The 13744-nt window shown below is 43.8% G+C and overlaps 1 protein-coding gene across 1 annotated transcript in view; it reads right to left on the bottom strand.

Annotated features, from left to right (window-relative positions):
• Nucleotides 1-13344, bottom strand: part of pola1 (polymerase (DNA directed), alpha 1) — a 206249-nt gene extending 192905 nt beyond the window's left edge. Inside the window, exons 1-10 of the mRNA XM_084326141.1 lie at nt 13188-13344; nt 9988-10142; nt 9575-9671; nt 9277-9354; nt 8582-8694; nt 8231-8293; nt 7759-7860; nt 6440-6584; nt 3865-4024; nt 787-959 (exon numbers count right to left, since the gene is read on the bottom strand). Coding sequence (XP_084182267.1) covers nt 787-959; nt 3865-4024; nt 6440-6584; nt 7759-7860; nt 8231-8293; nt 8582-8694; nt 9277-9354; nt 9575-9671; nt 9988-10142; nt 13188-13236 — 1135 coding nt within the window. The 5' untranslated portion in view covers nt 13237-13344. The remainder of the gene's footprint in view (nt 1-786; nt 960-3864; nt 4025-6439; nt 6585-7758; nt 7861-8230; nt 8294-8581; nt 8695-9276; nt 9355-9574; nt 9672-9987; nt 10143-13187) is intronic.
• Nucleotides 13345-13744: the final 400 nt, after the last annotated feature.

The following is a 13744-nucleotide window of genomic DNA, read 5'->3' as shown; positions in this document are numbered from 1 at the left end:
CATGCTGTTTCCAAACCAGGCAGTGATGTTCCCAGTCAGAATGCCCTCTACAGCCCCGGAATAGAAGGAGTGGAGTATCTTCCCTGATACTCTGAACTTCCTTAATTGTCTCAGGTGGTAGAGGCGCTGTTTCGCCTTTTTTACCACAGTGGCTATGTGAGTTGACCATGTCAGGTCCTCTGTGATGTGGACTCCCAGGTACTTAAAACTGCTCACCCTGTCTACGATAGCCCCGTTTATCCAGTGGCTTGTGTGTCCCCTGTTGTATTCTATTAAAATCCACGATCAGCTCCTTGGTTTTACCAATGTTCAGGAGTAGGCTGTTATCCCGGCACCAACGTGCCAGTACATCAACCTCCTCCCGGTAGGCCTTCTCGTCATTGTTAGAGATCAGCCCCACCACCACCGTGTCGTCCTCAAACTTCACTATGGAGTTGGAGCTGAACCTGGCCACACAGTCAAAAAATTGTTAAGGGGATGCAGACCAGAAAAAGACTTTAGTCTTGTTTACATCAGGGTCCCCCATTTTCAATTCATCAAGAAAGGGCTCAGCCCCTCCCTTCCAGCTAGAGTTTACGTGAAGTTATCAAATGAGAGTCCTGGCTCTAGGCAGAATCACAAATAGTGGTTTAAAATAAGTTATTTATTTATTTATATATATATATATATATATATATATATATATATATATATATATATATATATATATATATATATATATATATATATATTAAGAGGTTAATGGCACTGAAACCCATTGGTTTCATCACATCAAAATGGTCTCACCTGGTTGGGTGTACTGGTCCTCAAAGGCGTCCAGCCAATAGAAACGGAACACCTGGTCTCCGTCCGGGCCCTCCACCAATGGGAGTTGGTTAGAGTCAACCTGAACCTCCGCCGGAGCCTCGTTGGCACCGCCCTCCTCCTCCTGTCCCCATGACATTCCTATCCTGCTGGACCTAGGACAGGACAGAGACATAGGTTATAGAATCTAGGATAGATGGATAGGTTATAGGACCTAGGACAGGACAGAGACATAGGTTATAGAATCTAGGATAGATGGATAGGTTATAGGACCTAAGACAGGACAGAGACATAGGTTATAGAATCTAGGATAGATGGATGGGTTATAGGACCTAGGAAAGGACAGGTAAAATAGAATAGAATAGAATAGAATAGAATAGACCTTTAATTGTCATTGCACAGTATACAACAAAATTTCAGGAGAGCTCCCACAGACCGTAGTACATATATACATACATGAACACATAACACATATAACACTGTACATAACAGAATATTTTAAATAATAAAGTGCATAATGGGTGGTAATCAGAGATTATCAAGTGCAGTGGTAAGTGCATGGTGCACGTGAGGGGACAGTCAATGAGTATTTAACAGTCTAACTGCTTGGGGGAAAAAGCTGTTCTTAAATCTTGTACTCTTGGCATGTATGGACCGGTATCTCCTTCCTGAGGGAAGGAGTTGGAAGAGGTGATGTGCTGGGTGCGACTGGAGGTGGATAGGTTATAGGACCTATTATAGGACAGATGGATAGGTTATTGGAATTAAGATAGGACAGACAGTTGAACATGATCTAGTTTTCAGCAATGGACAGAGGCATTGAAGGACGTAGTAGAATAGCAATCTAGAGAATTACCTAGATCAGCGGTTCTCAAACTACGGGTCGCAACCCAAAGTGGGGTCGTGGGTAGGCGACAGTGCTGATAGTAGTGCTGGTGTCGCTACTACTAGATTCCGCCTTTCATTTGACCGCATTTGGAACACGCGGACAAATCCATTGCGAGTGTCCAAGTTACAATACCTGTCGTAAATTGCTTCAGTGCTTTAGTTAAGAGACGTGCCGATCACTAATATCGGAGTATACATTAACTCACAAAAGACCAGATGTGGCCTCCACGATTATAAATGTGCAGGATGTAGTGAAATGTGTTAGTAGGGACGACTGACCAAGCCGGAGGTACCGCTGACAGCTGTCTCTGCGGTGGTAGGCGAGTGCATTCTCCACTGCGCTACCCAGCCGCCCCGACATAGTATTCTCTGAACTGCGAGAATGCACTCGCCTACCACCGCAGAGACTCTGGGATCGAATCCGGCTGTCAGCGGTACCTCCGGCTTGGTCAGTCGTCCCTACTAACACAATTGGCAGTGTTAGCGGGTGGGAACTGGGAAGCCGGCGGGGTATGTGTGCTGGTCGTTGTAAACTGCGATTCCTACTGGTCGGTCGGGGCGCCTGTTCAGCAGGGAAGGGATCGGGGGGAAATAGCGTGAACCTCCACACACGTTACGTTCCCCCAGTGAGACCCCTCGCTGTCGGGTGAAAAGAAGCGGCTGGCTGACTCCACATGTATCGGAGGAGACATGTGGTAGTTCTACACCCTCCCTAGGCCGACAGTGGGGCAATGCGGGCAACGACCAGGAAGGGAATTGGCATAACGACTCAATTGGGATGAGAGAAAAATACAGAAAGAGTGAGACCTTTTTTTTTAGGAATACTGTATAAAGGCCTCCGTTGATGAAGGGGCTCATAGTTTAATTTTTTTTGCCAATGCGCGAGATGTACACGTCTCACTACATCCTGCACATGTAATCGTGGAGGCCACGTCTGGTCTTTTGTGAGTCAATGTGTACTCGGATATTTAATTTAGTACAGGTATTGTAACCTGGACACTCGCAAATGGATTTGTCTGTGTGTTCCAAATGCTGGCAAAAGAAAGGCGGAATCTACTAGTAGTAGCGACACCAGCACTACTAAAACTAAACAGAGTAAAAGACAAGTAAATTACAGCGGCACTTGGAAACTAGACATGCTGAATTTAAAACGGAACCGGTAGCTTTCTTTCAGAAAGAAAAAACGATTTTGGAGCAGAGAAAACTGTGCTGAAAACTGCAACAGTCAACGAAAAAGGACTACATGCTTTGTGGATTATTATTTTTATTTTTTTATCTAGCCGACATCTTTGAACGACTCAATGCATTGAATCTGGGACTACAAGGTCGGGACACAGACCTGTTTGGACTCACAACTCAAATGGAGAGTTGGATTAAGAAACTCCGTTTGTGGCACTCCAGGATAATCAGCGGAGATTTGGGGGTATTTACTCTGCTTGATGTTTTTTTGGATGAACAGAATGTTGCAAAAAATCATTTGAAGCCCATCACCTGTAGCCACATAGAAGGGCTCATTGAACAATTTCGGAACTATTTTCAATTTGACTGGATCCAATATTCGTTCATTATGCATGACGCAACAGACATTAATAAATACAGATCGCGCCTCAGAGTAGAAGCGGATCTCCGCCTCTTTCCATTGCTTTTGTTGATAATATTCATTAATATTCACAGATAACAACCAGTACCACAGATAACCAGGAACAACAGATAACAACCAGAACCAACAGATAACAACCAGGACCAACAGATAACAACCAGGACCAACAAACAGATAACAACCAGGACCAACAGATAACAACCAGGACCAACAGATAACAACCAGGACCAACAGATAACAACCAGGACCAACAGATAACCAGGACCAACAAACAGATAACAACCAGGACCAACAGATAACAACCAGGACCAACAGATAACAACCAGGACCAACAGATAACAACCAGGACCAACAGATAACAACCAGTACAAACAGGTAACAACCAGGAACCACAGATAATACAACCAGTACCACAGGTAACCAGGATCCACAGATAACAACCAGGACCAACAGATAACAACCAGGACCAACAGATAACAACCAGGACCAACAGATAACAACCAGGACCAACAGATAATACAACCAGTACCACAGGTAACAACCAGGAACCACACAGGCAGATGGTGACTTACAGTAGAACAGGGTCCACTTCTGGCTTGGTCTCCACTTTAACGGATGCCTTGGGTTGTGGCTCCGCCTCCTCATTTACTGGAAGCCCCGCCTCTTCTTGCTCAAGCCCCACCTCCATTGGCTCGTCAAAGTCCACCCCATCAAACTCCAGGGCGTCGTTCACTGAGAGTCATGTTTAGATTCAGTAACAGGTTAACATGCATTTACAGTGTTGAGGGGAGGCAGTGGGGAGACATAGAGGCAGCAGAGACTATAGAAAGATACAGAGGGGAGAGAGAAACTATAGAAAGATACAGAGGGGAGAGAGATACTATAGAAAGATACAGAGGGGAGAGAGAAACTATAGAAAGATACAGAGGGGAGAGAGATACTATAGAAAGAGATACACTGAGAGACTATAGAAAGATACAGAGGTGGAGAGATACCATAGAAAGATAGAGAGGCTGTAGAAAGAGCTACACTGAGAGCAGGGGTGTACAGTGCGATATATATGTCGCACGTGCGACACTGACGTCAGTCTGTGCGATGAATGAATTGACTTCACTAGCACGGGTGCGATGGCCCGTGGCGCAAGCAAAAAAAAAAAAAAAAAAGTGTGACGGTAAATGAATGGACCACGGCGCTATCCACTTGGTACTTGTAGTCTTGTGCGATTAAATACAATGTCCCTTCTGCGTAAGACTCCATATATCAAACACCAAATCCCATAATCCCTAGCGAACAATATCCCTGCGAGTTGCGAGCAGTGACTCTATCCGCTCGGCTCAGCTCACAACACAGCAGGTGAGCAGGATCTCAGCAGCAGACAGTAGCCTTTGGAACGCGGACATTGAAACAGAGCTAGTGGATAGTGTTGTCGCGACCCAAAACAAATCCCTGCTGTTTTATTCGGCAACGGGTCAAATGCATATAATATGCTTTGCAATCCTCGCGTCATAAAGTCCGAAATGAACGTTACGTTAGCATGAGCTAACAACAAGCTGTTCATAGCCATATAGAGAGAACAGCAGACGGGCAGAGTGAGGAGGAGGGGGCAGACATTCTCCCTTCTCTGTGTGTGTGTGTGTGTGCGTTTGGAAAGATCACATTAAGTCAGACGAGTATATTATATTGATAGTAAATGTACTGAGGGTGGACAGATAATGTTGATATTTAAACATAAAAAATACAATACAAAATAAATGTATTCATGATCATGCAACATAAAACGGTTGCGTGTTGTGAGTTCCAAAACATTTAACTTAAAGTTTAAAGCTCAATATATCAAAACGTGGCACTTTACAGTGAACAGGAGGTCTATGTGTATTAAAAACAATAGATTGTTTTTCCTTTAAAAGTCTGGTAGAGGTCAAAAATAAAAATGTCAAATGATATTTCCGTTGCCTTTTTTGAGTTGATCTAAATGTTACTGATTGTGTTAAATGGGCTTATGTTATGATATCGTCTCATATCGATTGCAGGCGCCTGCATCGTATCATATCGTGGCATATATCAGCAAATATCGTATTGTTGTCCAAAGAATCTATATCGTATCGTATCGTGATGAAACTGGTGATTCCCACACCTAGTAGAGTCCATACACCCAACACCAAATCCCATAATTCCTTACACGTAACGTGTCTGGCTGTGTGATGTCAACTTGTCAGCATAAAATGACAGCCAAACATGGCACTGCAACTAAATAACACAAATACAATAGGCACATTTGTGACTGTTACAAATATAACACATTTTATACTTGTGCTACAAGATTTTGGCCTGTGCTACAAAACGATCAACCTCTGTAGCACCAGTGCTATGTGCAAAAAAAGTTAACGTACAGCCCTGCTGAGAGATACTATAGAAAGATACAGAGGGAGAGAGATACAATAGAAAGATAGAGGAAGAAACTATAGATACACACAGGGAGACTATAGAGAGATACAGAGGGATACTATAGAGATACAGAGGGAGAGAGACTATAGAAAGATACACAGGGAGAGAGACTATAGAGAGAGAGAGACTATAGAAAGATACAGAGGGAGAGAGACTATAGAAAGATACAGAGGGAGAGAGACTATAGAAAGATACAGAGGGAGAGAGACTATAGAAAGATACAGAGGGAGAGAGACTATAGAAAGATACAGAGGGAGAGAGACTATAGAAAGATACAGAGGGAGAGAGACTATAGAAAGAGATACGGAGGGAGAGACTATAGAGAGATACAGAGGGAGAGAGACTATAGAAAGAGATACGGAGGGAGAGACTATAGAGAGATACAGAGGGAGAGAGACTATAGAGATACAGAGGGAGAGAGACTATAGAGAGATACAGAGGGAGAGAGACTATAGAGAGATACAGAGGGAGAGAGACTATAGAAAGAGATACAGAGGGAGAGAGACTATAGAGAGATACAGAGGGAGAGAGACTAGAAAGAGATACACAGGGAGAGAGACTATAGAAAGAGATAGAGGGAGAGAAAATAAGCGAGACAGCGAGAGAAAGGCAGAGAGATAAAGACAGTGAGACAGAGACAGATCACGTCTACTAGCACATACAGGAACAAGCATACAGTGAAGAGTAGGATCTCTTTCTTACCCTCCTCTTCCACCTTCACTCTCTTGCTCTCCACAGCAGCAGGGCCGGTAGCAGAGGCAGGGGGGCGGGCTGGCACCCTGGGGCTCAGGTCTGTGGGGGGCGGCCGGAGAACTTTGGCCCTCAACCCCCCCGCTGAGTGCAACACCTGGCGACACAGATATGACATGTGTTACGAATATTTTATTCAGAATTACAATTAGGGCGCGTTCACACCTACTCTGTTTGGTCCACTTTAAGTGGACCATGGTCCCTTTAGATCGATAGTCCGTTTGGTTTGTACAGGTGTGAACGCAAACCGAACTATAATGAGGACCAAACAACCGAACCATGGTCCTCTTGAAAAGTTGGGACTCGGTTCGTTTCAATCGAACTATAGTACCTAATCCAGGAAGCAAAGTAGCCTACTCCTCTCTAGACTGGCGCCGCACGCGGACAGTCTCTCTCTTCCTCCCTCTCTCTCCTCTCTAGACGCAGTCTCTCTCTTCCTCTCTCTCTACTCTAGACTCGCGCCGCGCGCGGACCCCCCAACTTTCTCCTGCGTGAGGAGGACATTCGCGGACATTCTCAGATAAAGAAAAAAAAAAGCTTACATACTTTTTGGGTAATTTCATAATAGCAGCGTGGACCAGCTCTGTAACAACAACGCATCTCGAGCTGCTTCTATGCAGCTGTCTAGTAGTTGACGGCTTACGCAGGAAGTCTCTCTCGCTATAGTCCAATAGATGCGACAGCATGTCCTTTGTTTACAAATTAGATCCGCACCAAACAGGGTAGTGTGAACGCAGACCAAAATTAAACAATGTATCATTTTCACATTTGGTCCACCAGAAAGTCCAGACTATCCACGGAAAGTCCGGACTTTCAGATGTGAACACACCCTTAAACTGGTAATCCCGTTGGCACACGTCCCAAAACTAAAATAATATTTACCGGTAAGTCTGATTACTCATGAAATAATTTTGGAAATATTTGATATTTTAAAAAAAGGTGCTATAGATAACATTTTATGTACGGTAATCATAAGAATACAAATGTATTAAACAGAATTTTATATTCAGATCTAATTGTATTACCTATATTTATGACTACTATTACCCTGCTCATTCCTGTACCTCCCCTCCCCCTTCTGCTATGACACCTGAATTTCCCCAAGGAGATCAATAAAGGAATATCTTATCTTATCAAAGGTGGTGGTGGTCATTAATGTCGTAGTTACCTTACAACACTGCACTCCTCAATGTATTATCATACGTGTCGTTGCATAGTAATGCTAAACCATGACATCATTCTGGGAAGTGGCGATGAGGGGGCGGGGCTACCTTTGGGGTCTGAGCTCTGATGGAGAACGGGTTCATGGGAGATCCAACAGATTTCTTCTTCCTCAGAGTGATTACTGGAGGAGGGGTCAGAAGTGAGGGTTTCTGGGAGGGAGAGAGTGAGAAGAGAGCGAGAAGAGAGTGAGAGCAAGAGAAAGAGAGAGGAGGAGAGAAAGAGAGAGAGAAAGAGATGCACTGATGCCACTTTTCAAAACCACCTGGGTCCTAAACCATCAGTATTGTTGATACAAAGTATTGATCTGATCCATTACTTTTACTGAATGGTAATAAGACTTAGATCATCAGTTAGGGTCATAATTGGACAAAAATCTCCGGGATATAATCCATTTACCACATTAGAAAGATCTCCATGTGCCAAACAGGCAAAGAGTCACGTCCTCTGCTTTGATGTTATATTCTATGGTGTGGCTGTTGGACTCTAGGGTAATGAATGTGGTGTGAAGAACGTACTGACCTCTGAGTGCAGGTCCTGTAAGATATCTCCCAGCAGGTCGTCTTTGGAAAGGTCCACGTCTTTCTGCAAGAGACAGAATCGCACACGGTCAACGGCATTATGGACGAAGAGGGACATTCAAGAGTCTCATGTGTCAACTTACATCCGTTTTCTCTCTGATCATTGCCCCTGTTCCGCTTTCAATTCAGTGCATGAAGTGTGTGTGTATATGTATGTGTGTGTATATGGTGTGTGTGTGTGCATGCGTGTATATGTGTGCGGGTGCGTGTATATGTGTGTGTGCGTGTGTATACGGGTGTGCGTGCTAGTGTGTGTATATGTGTGTGTGTATATGTGTGTGTGTGTGTGTACCTCTGCCGGCTTCTTGACGTTGCTGTTCATGAACAGGCTCTTGATGCTGTTTGACACCACAGCCTTCTTCTTCAGGTTCATCTTGGCTGCTGCTCCTTTCGCTCCAGCTTTACCTGAGACACACATTCACACGTTCACACAGAAGCCACATGAAAAGTGCTGCAGTGTAGATGTTACAGAGCCTGATCAGTTTCCTTTTGGTACATCCCATAATAGGGAGGGGCAAAACTCACAGAATTGCTATTTGATAGTCACTGGGAACTATTCTAATACTAATTGAAAATAGTCGCCCCCCACGCTAACATATTGTTTTTACTTAATAGCGAACGTGACATCTCACACACACACACATATATATATATATACTAGGGATGTCCGATATTATCGGCCGATATTGGCATTAAAATGTAATATCGGAAATTATTGGTATCGGTTAAAAAAAAGTATTTTTTTTACATTTATTTAACCTTTATTTACCCAGGCAAGCAAGTGAGAACAAATTCTTATTTTATTTATTGTGAAAAGTATGCATAATGTTGTTGGGGGGGGGAAACCCAGCATATATCGGTATCGGTTGATATCTGTATCGGAAAATAAGAGTTGGACAATATCGGTATATCGGATATCGGTAAAAAAGCCAATATCGAACATACCTAATATATACATACATATACATACACACAGTTAAGACCCACCTTTCTTGTTCTCCACTACATCATCATCCAGATCATCATCAAAGATTTCTCTTCCATCCTCCACATAGCCTACTCCATCTGAGAGAGAGGGAAAGAGAAAGAGGAGAGGGAGAAAGAGGAGAGAGGGAGAAAGAGAAGAGGGAGAAAGAGAAGAGGGAGAAAGAAAGAGTGAGAGAGAAAGAGTGGGGGAAAGAGAAGGAGAGAGAGGGGTGTTGGCTTCCTTTAATAGTCACTGTTTGGGTCAGTCTACCACCTACTGTGGCCTTTAATGGTAAAGCTATATTCCACTAAGTCTCACCATCATCAATGATCCAGTCATCATCCTGTCTCTCTCGCACCATCTTGGAGTACTGTGCCTCGTCCACCTCATCGTACACGTTGGTAAATTCCTCGACCTGCAAAACACACATATAGGTTGTTTAATTCAACCCTGGCACTGAAGAACCATATACTGTGACACTGTTCTGACAGCTCATGTATTTGCAGTTGAAGTCAATCCAAATTACTTGAGTGTGAATGTGATAGATCAAGAAATCACTCCACCTCTACCATCTTTAACAGTGAATGAACACAACACACTAACTTACCATCTTTAGATAATAAATGAACACAACAGCTACCATACCATAAAAGTGTGGAAACACTGAACACACAGACAAAGGCATTTACAATACAGTGAGATGTTTATGATCACAATAGAGTCTCTCTCACCTCATACTTTATCTTCTCTCCTTTCTTGGCTTTCCTGAGCTGCTCCAGAGCAGACTTCCTCCCCACTTTCTCCTTCTTCTCTCGTCTGGAGCGAGACATCGCGAGGCTAGAGCCGTCACCTGTGGCAGCACCTGCAGCGCCACCTGCAGCGTCACCTGCAGGACAGGACGACAGCGGGGCGTTGCGTGATGTCGTGGCGACAGGTGATTGATTGATTGAAAACTTTATTAACAGATTGCAGAATGGGTACAATACAGTACGACTCAATACACACAATTGTTAAGGGGATGCAGACCAGAGAAAGATATTGTCTTGTTTACACCAGGGTCCCCCATTTTCAATTGATCATGACATTTATGACATACAGATATACAGTACTGTTACATCCAGAGTGACATTTATGACATACAAGATATACAAATATACAGTACTGTTTAAGAGACAGAGATCATAAAAGAAAATATATATACAATCGAGGGGGAAGAAACTGTACATTGGAGGGGGTTGGGTGGGTGGGTGTGGTAGGGGTTTGGACATTTACCGCTGCCAGTTTTGAATTGCAGCCTCCCGTAGGTGCTCTTTGAGAGCGGTTTTGAAGGTGGGTAGGGCTGTGGGTAGGGCGTTCCACATTGTTGTGGCATAATTGCTAAACATGTTTAGTCCCTTGTTTGAGCCGAATCTGGGTTGAACATGCTTTGTGGAACTCCCTCTGGTGTTGTGGTCATGGTATTCACTGACCTTTGGGAAGTATTTCGACATGTACATGAGTACCTGTGTGGTGTAGTGTATCTTGAAGACCAGGCCCATTGCAAGTTGCTGTATTCTGTCGTCTACTCTAAGCCATCCTAGGTAGTTAAAGTGGGCAGGGGTGAGGTGGGTTCTAGGAGTAAGGTCAAGCAGTAGTCTGACCAGTTTGTTTTGTGATGTTTGTAGTCTTGTTTTTAGTGCCTTTGCAGTGCTTTGGTACCATGAGGTGCAAGCATAGTCGTAGTACCCTTGAATGAGTGCTCCTGTTAGAGTCTTCGGGGTATTTTTGTTTACCAGAGAGAAGATCCGGTACAAGAATCTTGTTCGTGGGTTGACTTTTGATTTATTGGTTGCCATTTTCTCACAGGAAAGATTTGCCTCTAGGATGGAACCCAGGTAGGTAATTTCATCTTTCCTTGTGACAATATTGTCACCCACTGTAACAGAGAAGCTGTTGGCCTTGCTGAGTTTGTTATTTGATCTAAAGAGAATGGACTCTGTTTTACCCAGGTGTAATGATGATAGCTTGTCATCAGCGAGCCAGGTGCAGATTCTGCCGAGTTCAGAGCTGAGGGCTTTTTCAACCTGCAACTTGTCCCTGTCAGAGACCAGCAGGGCTGAGTTGTCCACGAACAGGAACGAGTTGCAGTCACAAGTTTCACAACACAAGCTGATGACATGTAATTTGCATAAATTAGGAACAATAACGGTACTAGTATGCTTCCTTGTGGAACTCCACAGCTCACTGGGAGGGGGGGGGGGGGGGGGTAGTGTACAGGGGGGTCACTCTCGCAATTTTGAAGTATTTGGGGACGTATCCCTGTTTTATGAAGAGGTTTATTATGTGGGTGATGACTGGGGTGATGGCGGCTGCTGAGTCTGAGGAATTTGGAGGGGATATTGTCATGGCCAGTGGCCTTGTTGGGTTGGAGGGCGCTCAGTTTTTTTAGTATCTCAGCTGTTGTTACCATTTCGAGTTTGAAGTCGTCTTTGCGGATCCCTAGGTTTTTGTAGAAGGCTAGGATGTGTTCTACCCCAAAATGCCCTGAGTGGGAGGGTAGTTTATTAACCAGTGTTGTGACTATGTTTGTAAAGAAAATATTTAAGTAATTTGCCACATCCAGCATGTCTGTGATGAGTGTTTTCTGCTTTATGTTGATGTTTGTAAATCTGGTTTAGTTTTTTACTGCAGCCTAGTTGGTTGTTGAGTAATTTCCAAAGTTCACTGGGTTTGTTTTTGTTTTCCTCAGTTTTGTCATTGATGAACTCAATGACCAGATTTGATCATGGTGTTTACATCGTTTCTTAGTCCGTTTCTTTGTTGTTTGAGTTCAACCACGTGGGCTTGGAGATCGCTGTTTGAGCTTTTGGCAAGCTTTGACTGACTTTTATGAAGTTCAGAAATATTTTTGTCTCTGGTTTTCATAGCTGTCAGTATGTCTGAGTGCATCCATGGCTCAGCGCGGTTTTTAACCCTGGTGGTTCTTAGGATGGCCATGTTGTTTAGTATTGTTGAGAATTTGGTTTTGAATCCAAGCCATGTTTCTTCAACCTGTGTACCACTGAGCTCATCTGACCAGACTGTTTTGTGACAGCCAGCCTTTTGTTTTAGCTTTTTGCGAGTACATTATATCATATAATGATCGCTTAACCTGCATGCTATAACCGCTTTATTGGAGACCCTGGACTTGTCAGAGGTCAGAATGAGATCAATGGTAGTTTGTGTTGAATCACACACTCTTGTGAGTTGGGTGATTAGCTGGCTGCTGCAATCACAAAACCTACTGCAGGACTTGGAAACGGGTGCTTATTTTCGTTGCATATCAGTGTTCCAGTCCCCAATCAGAATTGTTTCTACATCTTCAACCCCAGCCCATCAAGTGTATCATAAAAGCCACTCTGTTCTGGTGGTCTGTAGATGGTGCCGACTAGTACAGCATTAGCCCTTTCGAACAAAATGTCAACCCATACAGTTTCAATCGCATTATGATTCAGGTCAGTACGGTTAATGAATTTGGTATCTTTGTGTATACGTGCAGAGACGTGAACCATGATAAGTGTGTTTATAACATAAATTGCATTTATGAACCTCGTCGTCTGAACTACCGGACAGTCGGCATGTCTGTGAAAGGGTCGAGCCGAGGGACACAATACAGTAGCTGATAGATGGGTGACGTTAGTTTGACAGTTCACCACCATGTGTGTGAAACTCACTCCCAAGGGGTGAATTATTTCGAGGCTTGTTTTAATGAGTTGAAAACAGTTAACTAGGGAGCATTGTCATCATATCCTATCTAGACTGTGTCGTTAAGTGGCCTTAGCTAACGTTACTGTTGTATGGCCAAACACTGGCATTGTGAGCTAATGGGTTAGCTAGCTTGCAAACTTAACGTCGTTCGCCTATCATTCATAACCAGCAACGAACGACATCTACTAGCAGGATAAACACTCACCTCCGTCCGGGTTCTCCATGTCTTTCTCAAGGTTTGACACCGGAGCCATGAGCGCGTGCGCTAGCTTTGTCGTCTGTTATAGTAAAGTTTATTATTATTATTACAAACTCCTGGTTTTGCAAATGAAACAACAGGTCACACACAATAACAGATCATTCCGCGCGAAATCGTCTTCCCGGGGAAAGTCATATGCAGGAAATGACGTCGTAGACTTTTTCCGCCAGTCGGATCGTTGCCGGTTGCCGATGCGTTATTTTTTTCCGTAGCCGCATTTTGCGGAGACGCTCTCTGATTGGCCACTGACTGACGCTCTCTGAATGGCCACTGACATGTGCGCCCAATCGCGTGACGAGCTGTGTCTTTGCCCATTTCCGGGTCTAACAGCCTGCAAAGTGCAAACTACCTAACGCCTAGTTTATCACTGGTTAAGCTTAGGCGACTCTTTCGAAGTTGGTTAAGGGTAGAGTTTGGAATCAGGGTGCTCTAAGACAAACTCTAACCTTAACCAACTTCGAAAGAGTGCCTAAGCTGCGTTATTTTTTTTTCGTAGCCGCATT

The sequence above is a fragment of the Notolepis coatsorum genome (genome assembly GCF_963971535.1).
Source record: "Notolepis coatsorum genome assembly, chromosome: 12".
NCBI classification, from domain to species: Eukaryota; Metazoa; Chordata; class Actinopteri; order Aulopiformes; family Paralepididae; genus Notolepis; species Notolepis coatsorum.
The sequence above is the reverse complement of the archived record's forward strand: the minus strand, read 5'-3'. Positions and strand labels throughout refer to the sequence as shown.